This window comes from Balaenoptera ricei, chromosome 19 (assembly GCF_028023285.1).
Source record: "Balaenoptera ricei isolate mBalRic1 chromosome 19, mBalRic1.hap2, whole genome shotgun sequence".
In the NCBI taxonomy this organism is placed as follows: domain Eukaryota; kingdom Metazoa; phylum Chordata; class Mammalia; order Artiodactyla; family Balaenopteridae; genus Balaenoptera; species Balaenoptera ricei.
This window is the reverse complement of record NC_082657.1, coordinates 46,911,756-46,924,920: the sequence shown is the minus strand read 5'-3', so window position 1 is coordinate 46,924,920 and position 13,165 is coordinate 46,911,756. Positions and strand designations below refer to the sequence as shown.

The window sequence follows — 13,165 nt, the reverse complement described above, 5'->3', positions numbered from 1 at the left end:
CAAGGGCCAAAGCCGAGGAGGGTGGATCTGTCCAGCCGGGAAGTGCCCTTGTTGCTGCGTGGAGGCCTTTCATGGCCCACTGGAACCACCTTGCTGCATGCAAGGTCGTAGTCTGGGAGCTGGGAAAGTCCTTAGGTGACATCTAGCTTGACCCCATTTAGGAAGAAATGGACTCGGGAGCATTCAGTCACATGCCCAGGGTCAGAGCAGCTGAGACGATGTGGATCTTAAACCTCAGGTGCTCTGACCCCTGGGTTGGTGCTCAGGGAGAATGTGGGATCTCTCCTAGAGGAGTAGAAAGGGACCCAGGACTGAGCACAGGAGACTTCACAGCAGGCTTGCACTAAATGCAACTCTCCTTTGGTTTTGCTATACTTTCTGTTCAATCTTAACTCCCCCTGGGGAGATGACCCTGCCACAGCCCTGGGGAAGCTAACACAAAGCCCAAAGGATTTGATCAGGAAGGTTCCCTGGCCCTCGGCCAGATGTTCTTTTCCTCTCAGTTTCGTATCATTACAGTCTTGTGTGTTCTCCTGATCATTTGTAAACAGCACTGACTCCGACCATGGCTCCTATTCCCATCTCAAATATTTCACACCTGGCTTCTAGGAGCTGTTTTCGAGACCCTATAAGCTGCTCTTACTTGGTGACCATCGTTTAGCAGAACTGGTACAGAAATAAATCACTTGACTCTACAGATCCAGGAACAATTCTGGGTCCCCTGCTCTAGTTCACAGGGTCTGCCAGATAGCCTTACAGATTCTTATTTCATCTGATGAGTCTTCCCCTGCCCAGACAGGGATCCTATGTTTGACCCTCTCACATTTGACTTGCTGCCGATCTCTGAGACAACAGTGAACAATGACCTTTCATCGGTTCAGGGAGCCGGGTGGATCAGCTGTGTGCCTAAGGGATTCCCCAGCTGAAAAGTCAAGAACTGTGTGGAGGCCTCGCTATCTGAGATTTTCCACTAGGAGGACCAGGAGGCCTTTCCAAGTGCCCTGGCACGCAGTGGTAACTGACTAACTGATACCCTGCAGGGCCATAGGGGTTGATGCAACCCTGTAAATTACTACCAGGGAGTAGTTGTGTCAGTATGGAGAGATGGAGAGGATCCAGTTCAAAAGCTGCACTTTTCCAGGTGATGCTTTTCCTATCATTGTCAGCTTCTTCGTCTTTGTTGGGGAGCACACCCCGGCCTATTTTAATACTATCTGTGAACACCATCAAACCAGCATTCGCTGTCTTCTGCTGGCCTAACAAACAAACTAAACCTGACCCACAACAGTTCCTGCAAAAACGGCCCTCTTCAGCTCCCAGGGACTCCTGTCGTACATGCTGAACAAAACCCTGACCCAGCTCAGAGCTGCAGAATGTGCTGGGTCCTGCCATCTCTCATGACCCCTTTGTGCATGGCCACTCCTTCCCAGAATAGCCATAAGGCACACCATCTCACCCAAGTCATGGTTGTGCATCCCTCTAACTCATTATTGGCAAATCACACCAAGGACTTGGAGTTCTCCAGTGACAAGGAGAATCCAGTACAACATTATTAACTAGCAAGAGTGCACTTTCATAACATCACCAGCCCGCACTCAACTCTCTTATCTGCTTCCCTCTGGCCCCTTTCACAGCCGTTATCATAAATAAAAAGGCGGCTGAAGTCAAAATCAGGCTGAAGTCCTCCAACATCTCAGCTGCAGAGAAAGGTTTGGTAAGGTGTCTAAGCAGACAGCCACGGACCTGAAACAAATGCATCTGGGAATCAGCCAGTGTCAAAATGCCTTCATCAAATAGGATGGATTCTTGAGGAGACACCTTGAAAGTCAGCACCACAACCCAACAGTCCCAAGGCTGCTGGGGGATTTCTCTCATAGGGTCACCCCCCTGCAGTTGTGGCAGGTGAGTGCTATAGGGGTGCAGGGGAACTCAGTTACTTTCCCAACCTTCCAGCTCCATCACCGGCAACTGCTCCAGCTGGGTATCCCCAGAGGGTGTGCTGGAGAGAATAGAAACGGGGAACCGAGGCAGGGAAGTGAGAAGATGTGCAGGGAAAGAGGACAGAGCACAATAGAGCATCAGCTGATGCGGCTGAGGGCACAGAAGGAGAATTCAGTACTTACCCCAGCCAGGAGGGAGGGGGCCCAGTGGGTCATGGTCAGTGGAAGCACTCGAAGACTAAACACAAGAAACACAGCAGAACACAGAAGTTAAAAAAAAAAAAAAGGCCACTGGTTAAAAATAAATCAATCGATAAAAATAAAAATGCCAAGGACTGGTTTCCACATTTTAGCACTTTGCAGAGTATACGGTGGGGCCTTAGGTGGCATCTGCTCCTCTCGAAAGTCTTCAAAAAAGAAGAAAAACCAAAAAAGAACCCTGCACACTGAGGGCCCAGACGGGTTGTGGAGAGGGTGGAGCGAGGGGGAGGGAGAGGTGTGCAGAGGAAGGTGGGCCAGGACGCCCCCAGGCCAGGCCGGGAGTCGGCCCCAGGCGCGGCAGGAGGAGGGCCCGAGCGGGGCTGCCCGGCAAAGCGCGGCCGGCCGGTGCGTCAGCCGCTCAGCTCCTGCTCAAGGCGGCCAAGGCGACTGCAATCACCACCACCTCCAACTTTCTCCAAGAACCACACACGGGAGGGGAAAAAATATCGCAGGCCTTTCCAATGAAATCATTCCCACAAGCCCTGCCCACGCCCAGAGCTTCCTGGCCGGGGGCTGGGCCCTCCTCCCTCCTGGGTGCGCAGGGAGAGGCAGCAGCGGTGTGCGACAGACTGAGGGCACATTCAGGCCCCGGGCCCCTCACCTCCCCCAGGAATGTTTTGCTTCCCTTCACAAAGCACCTTTCTTCTCCTCCGGCCTGAACCTGAAGTTGTTCAGTGTTCTGTGTGCGTCTGTCTGGGGAAGTGGGGCTGGGGCGAGATGACGAGAGAGAGACAGAGAGACAGAGAGAGACAGAGAGACAGAGAGACAGAGAGAGACAGAGAGAGACAGAGAGACAGAGAGAGACAGAGAGGGACAGAGAGAGAGAGAGGGAGAGAGAGAGAGAAGGGGAGACAGGAGAAAGAAGGGGAGCTGACTCCCGGCCTTCAGGGCCGCTGTTTACATTCGAACCTCCACCCCCAGCCTCATTCCGCTGCGGGGTCCCTGGGGCAGGGCTGCGGTGGCCCAAGAGCTCTCATAGCCTGCGGGGAACGGGGGTGCTGTCAAAGACTCTTCACACTGAAATAAAACAAGTATTGTTCCCCGCTGGCTTGCTTTCTCTCTCTCTCTCCTTTTTTTTTCCTTTCTTTCTTTCTTTTTTTTTTTTTTTTTTGTGCCAAAGCATTTTTATTTCACTTACTAAAATTTAATTGTTACATGAGGGGGATCAAGTTCTCACTGCAGACTTCGGGCTGCCTGGTGGGCCCCGTCTGGGGGCAGCGGAGCCACACACGGGAAGGAGGATGAATGGAGCTCAGTCTCGGCTTGAGAAAACATTGGTAGAACTCAACTGCCAACGAACCCCCTTCCACGGCCCTCCCTCCACTCCCCGCTGAAAGGACAGAGAAACTTTCTTTCCGAGGTGGCAGCCACAAGCGACTCTTCCAAAGCAAGTTCCAACAAAGACATTTCAGTCTTGAAACCATAGGTTCCTTGATGGGACGGAGCCCCCTTCCAGCAGAGGGCCTCCTAACCAGGCAGAGCGAAACTGCTCGAAGGTGCGGGAAGCTGGGCTGTCCTGGATTTAGGGCATGTTGCCCTCAGCCTCGAGGGTGTGCTTACGACCCCCCACCACCGTTCCGATTTGTCTGATGGCTGCTGAAAGAAAACTTCCCCAATTCACGGAGGTTATTATGGTGTGTGTGTGGAGGGGAGGCGAGGTGAGGGGAGTTGGCATGTCATAAAACCCAAGCTCCTCCACCTTTTTCGTAGTTAATACATAACAAGAACAGTGGGTACAAAAAACACGTGGCAACAGAAGGGAAGGAACTACCTTGTGAAACATGCACGCGCTTCAGACAATGAAGCCAAATAGAAGGCGGCGGGTGAGCGTTGAGCTGGACCAGTGTCCTCACAAAAGGGAAGGGCTACAGAAAAGGTCATTCTAAGAAATTAAAAGAAGCAGCATTTGGTGCGATTTTTTTGGCTGATTCAGGCCTTTTTTCTCCCCCACCAGAGTAAGTGGATGATCTGCAAAGCATTCAGGAGCTCTGCTGGGAAATTAGCTCCCAACTGGTACCAACTGGGCTTCAGCGGGCTTACAGTCATCTCTTGCCTAACTCTACAAATCAACACACCGAAAGGTCTTTTTTCTGACAGCCTTCGTGACCTGCATTGAACTAGAAACAAAAAATGTTTAACGGCCCCTTTCTTAACCTTTGCCTTTTTTTTTTTTAATGTCAGAAATCAAATGTTCACACAGTGTTGGCTCTCTTTCATGAAGGTGGTTTTTTGAAAAATGCCTTTAGTATCCTCTCATTCTCATCCCTAGAGGCGGAGAGAAGAGGAGGCGGACAGGAAGGGAGAGAGACCAGAGACTCATAAACACGAGCGACACGTGAAATGGGTCAGTGGAAGTTGACGCTCATAATGATTTTACCTCTTACAGTTAAAGCAAAGCACTTGATTATTTTGGATATTTCTTCCCTAATGTATACAGTACAACTTGAAAAATGTTTAAAGGAAGTGAACAGAAGCCAAGAAGACACAAAAAATTAAAAGCTATATATCCTGGCCAGAAAACCAAAACCCAAAAACCCCACATCTCCAGTGAGCCAACCAACTGCCCCTTCTCTCCTGCCACACCTTCCCCTGAAATGAGAGATCCCAAGTGTTACCTGGAGCATGGCTGGAAAAGCACAGAGAAAAGGGTATGGTGGGGGAGGGGACTGCGGTCAGAAAAGAGATCCAGGGATGTGCAGGTGACTCTAAGAGACAAGACAGTTTCCTTTATTATTAAGAAGAGAAAGGAATGCTGTTGAATAGTTTTCCTGGTAACCGTCCCTGGGTTGGAAGAACTGGGGTGCAGGCCATGAGCCAGAGGGCTCACATGAGTTCAAGTCCCTTAGGGACTAAAAGCATTTAGTTCCAGTAATATTTTAAGATACAAACTCAGAAATAAAGAATGTCTAGCAAATACAGCCGAGGGCAAGACAAGCTCTGGGAAGGGCACAGAGGTTACAGTGTGGAAGGCAGGCTCCTTTTTTTTTTTTTTTTTTTTTTTTAAGGATGCACCCAGTGGGCACAGAACAAAACCCAGGTGCTTGAGAATTTGATCCAAGGGGCTCTTTGCAGAGCAAGAAACAAGTTGTCTGTTTCTGGACAAAGCACTTTGGCGTCCATACGTTAGGAGCCGCAGGAGGATTTGCTTCAGTCTTGCCAACACTGGCTACACCTTTGATTATCAGGGGAGCATCAGGCAGGAGTGGAGGAGGAGTTGCCACAGAAATAGTAGTAGGCTGCAAGCAGAGTCCCGTCGCAATTACAAGATGCACACGACTGGGCTGGGCATGCTCGGCGGACCGCAGCAGGACCACAGAACAGAGGGCAAACCGAAACTGCAGCGGCCAAGCGCAAGTACGTGCACGATGATCGCAAGTAACAACGGCACACTGGGGCGTCAGGAGAGGGAAACGTGTCAGAGATAAGGGGATGATAACAGCGAGACCGACAAAGGTATGCATTGAGGCAGGAAGGAATTGCAGGAGACTGCCATCTGGGATTCCCTTGATTTCCCATATTGAACTGTATTTCGTGTTCTCTGCAGGCAGCAAAGAAGAACAAGGTCTGGTTTCAGCCCAGCAGCAGCAGGAGGAGGAGGAGGAGGAGGAGGGGAAGCCAATGGTATAGTATCAGCTCTTAAGTCTTCCGAGTCAAACCCTGGGCCAAGGCCAAACCCCAAAATAACTCTATGAAAGCGACTCTTCTTACTTGTAACCAGGACATGGCACCATAGCAAACAAGAGGGGCAAACGAAACCCAGAGGGGAGGGAAATCAACAGACACACATTGAAAGCTGACCCAAAAAAGATTCCTACCACGTCTTTCAATATGAGTCTTGTTTCAGGAACAAAAGGGGACCATCACCTCCATCCAGAACCCTCCTGGATCCCCAGCCAAGCTGAGAAAACCATGTTAGAGGACTCAGAGAGAACATTTTCTTTCAAGCGCTGAATTTTTACTTTTAGGAGGCACTCCAAGTCAAAGTTCTACCTCTGCAGGCCTGGAATGATGTTGCTAAAATGAGAGAGACAGGAGAGAGGAATGAAGGCTCCAAAAGACCGAGCAGACGTGAGCTCCAGAATCTTCCCTTTCACACACCAAACATCTGGGTCAACTGACAGAACCTACACAGTGCATGGGAGGGTAGGAAAAAAAAAAAAGAGTCCTTCAATGGAGTTTTCTTTTTTAATTTAAGAAGTCGGGTAAACAGGGAGACAAAACCATGTGAGACTCCTAAAACGCGTCCTCGTCTCTAAGTCAAAGGACAAAGATGCCCCAGACCTTTCCAGTTTTGCAGCCATGACCACCCAAGAAAATGGCAGGGAAAGTCTTTGGGGCCCAGCTCAAAAGGAATAATTTCTGAAATGCAGAGAAGGACCAGATTCCACCCAATTTTGAAACATGCCAGGACCGGATGGCCGGCATGTATGAAGGGGGCTGTGGAGTGGGAGGCCAGATGCCCAGCAGTGCTGCACCAGGTAGACCACTGGGCACGGGCTGTAGACAGGCATCATAGCTACCTTGGAGGCAACTCAACGTGACAAACACCAGACTTTCTGCTCATCCATACTAAGGAAACACTGTATGATGAGCAATCAGCCCCCACAGACAGAAGAAGGAACAAGCCAGCCAAGGCCAATGCCACCATGCTGCCTTCTGGTTGATGGGGTAGCTCCTGCTTTGGGTGAGCAGAGAAAGAGCTGGAAATGACGGCAAAGCTGATGATGAATGCTATTAACTGGAATTACAGGTTTTCTGAGCATTTAGAAATGGGTTGTGGGGTTAAAGTTCATTTCAAATAGAAACAAGGTGAGTTAAACGTGGTGATGTCCTAGACCAGCTCAAAAAGTTTCCAACTTCCGATATACCACACCCTGTGCAGGTTCCACTGCAGGGGGAACAAAGCTTCATGTTCAAGGGGCTCTGAGAAAATGTAATCAGAGTTCCAACTTGGGAATCCCACTTCTCTCTGCCAAAGAAGCTGTGTGGCTGGGCTCCCCACCAAGCACCAGGCTGCTGGTAGGGCCTCTAATGAGAGAGAGACCCAGGAAGGAAGGTTCCTAAAGGGACCCAGTATGGGAGACCATTAGACAGGTAATTTGGGACCACAACACTCTGACTTCTGGACGAGAAGGTTTAAATGTTATTCTATAGGTAATGACCACAGAAGGTTTTGAGCCAGTGATTAATAATGTAGAGCAAAGCCCCATTCCTTAAATCTTCCACAGTGATTTTTTTTAAAAGTGACAAAATGGGGAATTCCCTGGTGGTCCAGTGGTTAGGACTCCAAGCTTCCACTGCAGGGGACCCAGGTTCGATCCCTGGTTGGGAAACTAAGATCCCGCAGCTGCGTGGCACGGCCAAAAAATTAAAAAGAAAAAAAAAAAAGTGACAAAATGACTTTGAAGACTGCTCTACTAGAAACAGGCAGTACAGATTGGAGGAGAGAGAATGACAGCAAAGAGACAATTCCAAGGCTGCCTTAACCATTCAGGTGGGAGGGACAGAGGAAAATCAGGAATCAGATAGAAGAAGGCTGATCTAGACCGGTGGTCAATACACTTTTTCTGTAAAGGGCCACAGAAATATTTTAGGCTTTATGGGCCACCTGGTCTTTGTTGTGGCTACTCAACTCTGCCATTGTAGCATGAAAGCAGCCACAGTCAATACCCACACTATGGGGTGTGCTTGTGTTCCGATAAAACTTTATTTACAAAATTAGCTGGGGGCCCATTTGGCCCAAAGGCCATAGTTTGCCCACCCCAAATCCAGATGAACTTTAAGGTCCCTCCATCCTTCAGAACCTGTCAGATAATAAATATCTAAAGAAAACCAGTAGCAGCAATAGAAAGGGAAGGATTTGGGTGACTGCTTTGACTTGAAAAGGCAAGGTATGGGAGAGGTCACAGCAAACTTCAGGTCTCAAGTCTGGGTAAATGGACCTGGATGGAGGGACCAGAAGAGAAATCCAGTCCTGGAAGGAAGATGGGGGAATTCAGTTTCAGATACACGTCCTGAGTCCATAAACACAGAAGGTGGACATGGAGTCACTAAGTTAGAAACACTGGAGTTTGAGGAATTTCACTGTGATGAGTAAAATCTCCAGTGTCAGAGCACTGACATTTCTAGCCACCATTTTCCCTGCTTGCCAAACAGGTGGACGGAGAATGTGCGTGGCCGTGCATGGCCGCTGGAAGGCTCCCCTCCCTCGTGGCTGGCCCCCGGCTCTCACCTGGTAGAGGAATCTCTGGCTGAAGTGCTGCATGGCGCCCTGGAGCTGGTTGCGCTGGGACTGCCACTGCTCATAGTTCCGCACGTACTCGGCCGTGGGGCGCTGCCAGGTGGTGGTCCGAGTGTTGTGGTCCACGTAGTAGAACCTGCCTCGGGGGTCTGTGCGTTTCTCCCAGCTGCAAACATCAAGCTCAGAATGAATACAGTGACCGCCTCACCCCTCCGCTCAAATGCTAGAGAAATCTCAGGATGGCTGGCAAGGAGGAGGGTGAGGAAGGGTCTGGTGTGGGGTCTGGCACAGGAGTTTGGCTGCTCCGGGGAGGCACAGCCAGGTGGGCTCCAGTCACGGAGGCTTCCAGGGCTTAGGTGATTCTAGCAGACATCTGTGGTTGCCCCCCCAGCCACCAATCCTTCTTTACCAACAGCTCCTGATTTCCATGTCAGAGATCCAAGTGGTTCTGGGGCACCTGACTGTACTCCCAACCCTGGAGTTGAACTGTTGACTGGACCAGGAGTGGGCAAGTGACCTATGCTGAGCCAATCAGGATGAATCTCATGGCTTTTGCTAGTTATGGTGGGAAGAATATAGTCTCTCTTCTCTGCCGGATATGACTGAGAAAGTATGCAGTCCTGGGACTGGCTACCATCTTGGACCCAAACACAATATGAAGTTGACCCAGTAGATGGCAGAGCAGAAAAATGGGAAAAAAGCCAGTCTCTTGGGGATACTGTTGAGCCACTGGATCATGGTTCACTTGAAACCAGGATCTACATCTAGAATTTTTAGTTACATGAGGCAGTGAATTCTCTTCATTATTCAAGCCAATTTGGATCCCAATTTTTGTTCCTTGAAACTGAAATTATCCTGATATAAGGTGCCAGTGAAAATACGTTGCATGATCACGAGAAGAAGAGTTGGTGCAAATGACAGCAGGACTCTCCACATTATCTTTTGTTGAGGAAGCAATCTTTCCAAAGTTGGCCCTAAAATATCCATGGGCAAGGCAGGGCTAGAACAGAGAGTAAAAATCCTCAGCTGTGCTTGGTAGATGTAACTTGATTTCCACATACACAGGGAAGAAGTGATCAAAAGAAGGTAAGAAAGGGAACTCCGCAGGGTGATAGAAATATTTTACATTTTGATGGAGTGTGAGTTACATAAGTGTACGCATTTGTCAAAGCTCAGTGAACTGTATAACTAAGATCTGTTTATCTCACTGTGTGTAAATTATATTTCAATTTTAAAAAATGAATTTGAATCTAATTAAGCCTCCATATCTAATGACCAGTTTACCAGGAAAGATAAGGAATAAAGGAACATATAACACAACACCAGGAGTCACAATCAGCCACATCCAGAATGTGAGAAATTCTACAAGACAGATGCCCAGGATCTTCAACAAATAAATAGCCAGAAAAAAACAAGGAAGGGTGGGGGAACTTATAGATTAAGAGAGACTTATGAGATCAGCCAAAAGCAATGTGTTGATCTTGAGTTTGGATCTGATTCAAACAAATCAAGTGTGAAAACATTTTTAAGACAATTGGGGAAAACGCAACACAGACTGTGTATGACATAAGTAAGGAAATATTGTTAATTGTGTTGGGTGGGATAATGGTATTTTGGTTATGTTTAAAACAAAACACTCATCTGTTAGAGGTGTATGTGATGTATTTATGGACCCAAGGATATGATGACTGGGATTTGCTTTACAATTCATTGGTCCCCTCCCCTGAAAAGTGGGAAGATCAGATAAAACAAAATGTTATTAACTGTTAGAACCAGGCAATGGTTACAAGGGATTCATTGTACTATTCTCTCAAATTTGCTGTATGCCTGAATTTTCCATTATAAATTTGAAAGGGTAAGGGGGAGAAAAGGAGTTTTAAAAAAATAAGAGAGAGATACCACTGAAGAAAACGGGGTTAACCCAACGCAAAAGGAGCCCAAAATGGGTTACACTGTACGATTCCAAAGTGTTGGAGGGTCTTTGTTCCCTAACGACCTTCTCGTATCATCTCTGAATTCTGATCTTATTCACATGACTATGGCGCTTTGGTCTGATACTTTCCTCAGCTTTCAGGGTTAGCCTCCTAGCTGACTTTTGTTGCCACCCTTTCAACAATTCTTTCAAACTCAAAGCCTCCCTAAAAATGGCTTCTCCTCAAGTAGTTCCCAGTCCCTGTTCACAGACTGCGTCTGGATTCCTCTTGCTGGACTGCCTTGCCGTCCTGACCTGCTGTCACTTTGGATTCAACTAAATGCCATCCCTCTCGCCCCAAACCTGAGCCTTTCCCCGTCCTCCCTGCATCAGTCCTCCTCCCAGGCATGAAACAACACCATCATTCCCGACTCTTCCTTTCCTACTGATGTCAGTAAGCCACTCAGCCCGAGGGCTTCATTTTATTTGTCTCCCTGCCCTTGACTTTCCATTTCTACGTCCAACTATCTCTGAACTAATCTCTTTATCCAATCCAGCCAACAAACTGCCATCAGGGTAACCCCAACAGACTGACTCCTTATGTCAGGCTCGAGTCAAAACCTTGAATCAGTATTCAAGGCTCACAATAATCTGGAACTTTCCCACCTGTCTCATAAATTCTCCCAACCAGTGATTTTTATTTATTTTTATTTGTTAGCAAAGGAATCATGTATCTATAGTTTGAAACACAAACAGTACTACAGGAGATACAATGAAAGCCAGTGTCTCCTGCCTCCTTCTCCCTACTGCTGATTTCTGCTCCCCAGAGGCAACAACTACTTTCAGCTCTTGACTGCTTCTTCTATTGACAGTCGTACTTCTAAATAAATGCTTACTCCATAATTTCTTGATTTCTGCCAAATTAGATATTACTTATGGACTTTCCACTAGCAAAGCTGAGGATTTAGTTCTTGTACTCCACCGCACAACACACACAATGCTCTCTCCTCCCCCATCCTCCCAATTTAGAAAACCATCACTAACTCAATAGTCAGAGTTTGGATTATGACTATGTAGAATACTATACATACATTTCCTTACTTGTACACCTTTTTCTTTTTCTCTAGAGTTAAGAACTGCGTGTTTCATTCTGCTTGGTTTTCAAGGACCTATCACAAATTCACCCCCAGATTCTGACAGGGCTGGTGGCCTCCCAGGATCACTCAACTCTGGGCCTCATTTCTCCAGGCACCCTTTGTCCAGCGTGGACAGCTGTCCTCCAGGCCTGCCTGCTCTACATTCCTGCCCTGAGTCATCTTCCCTCACCCTCCTCTTGGCCCCTGAACTGAGTCCCCTGTGTCCTGCATCTCAGGACTTCTTTCTCTGTTTCCTCTTGTCTGGTAGAAGAAATCATCTAGGAGTTTCTGAGAAAGGATGCACCAAAGTTAATTTTTTGAAACCCTGCATGTCCGAAGATGCCTTTATTTCAACCCTCACACCTGAGTGTTAAAATGTCTAAAAGTTGATTTCTGGATTCACTCAGCTGTTTCACTAGAAGATCCCCAAATATCACAATCTGTAGTTTTCTTCCCTTAGACTGGTCACTTTCCCCAGCAAAAAAAACCTTCCAGTCTTTACCCTGGAGACAGCATCCTCACTTAATCACTTTTTCCTGAGTTCATCTCTGCCTTCGGCTATGGCTATGTTCTCCACGCTGGTTCTACTCTCCCAGGAACTTCTTACACTAGCAGCACTCACGTGGCTGCGCATGCGTGTATGTGAACATGTGTGTGTGTGCATGTCTGTGTGTGCACACATACATATGGCAGAGGGTTGGGAGCGATGGCTGACAATCTAGAAATCTAGCTGTTCCCTGCACAAATTTTAAACTTCCAAGTTTTTTGTCTCATTACACATACACATACACATTCACACACACACCCCATATGTCTCTGATCGCTGAGGCTTTCCAGGGCTCCATGGTGCAAATTGGCTGCCTTCCGGGTGGAAACCCCACACCGGAAGCTTGGGTTTCAGCTTTCGCAACTCTGCCATTTATCCATCAGCAACTAAACTCTGATTACAATCTCCCATATGCTTTTTCTCCTCTTCCATTCCTTTATCATTATACTTTTTTATAACCTTTATTGCTATTTTAGTGGGTTCTCAGGAAGGAATGGAAATAAACACATGTTGGATCCATATGTTTCACTAGAAGTCCTCTGCACTGGTGAATTTCAAACCTCTACGCAGCATAATCACACTCTTGGTTGCAGGTAGAATCTTACGCAGAGTTGCAGGTAGAATCTTACGCAGAATCACAATCTACAAAAACAGAGCAGTGGCTGGAGGCCAGGTCAGCCCTTTCATGTTGTTTGGTTCCAGGGGGCATCTGCACCAAACCCAGGGGCCTTGCTGTACACACTTTGAGCATCTTTGTTTCACACAAACCCTCCACTCCAGCAAAACTGCTCCATGCATCATTCCCGAAACACAGCTTTTACATTCACACTGTTCTCCCAACCTGGATCACCTTCCTCTTCTCACTGAAGTCCACCGCTCAGCCTTTCCTAAAGACCAAGTCTAAGCCCCCTATGAGGCCTCCCCAATACCATGCTCTATGGTGATCACTCTCCCTGCTCACCTCAAGTTTGAGAACCACCTAAGAATGACTAAACAGCAAATTATTGCATTCATCCTTAACTACCAGGTCCAATACTTTTTTCTCCTGGATAAAACGACTGGTCTTCATACAAGTGTCCCATGGGTGGGACAGAAGGGGATGGCCATGATAAACTGAATCCTTTGGTT

General features: G+C 47.8%; 1 protein-coding gene across 3 annotated transcripts in view; it reads right to left on the bottom strand.

Annotated features, from left to right (window-relative positions):
- Positions 1-13,165, bottom strand: part of WWP2 (WW domain containing E3 ubiquitin protein ligase 2) — a 146,560-nt gene that overhangs the window by 12,849 nt on the left and 120,546 nt on the right. For all 3 annotated transcript variants that reach the window (XM_059903720.1, XM_059903721.1, XM_059903722.1), the window contains 2 exons: positions 8,434-8,608; positions 2,124-2,178 (listed from right to left, as the gene is read on the bottom strand). In XM_059903720.1, the coding sequence (XP_059759703.1) occupies positions 2,124-2,178; positions 8,434-8,608 (230 nt within the window). The remainder of the gene's footprint in view (positions 1-2,123; positions 2,179-8,433; positions 8,609-13,165) is intronic.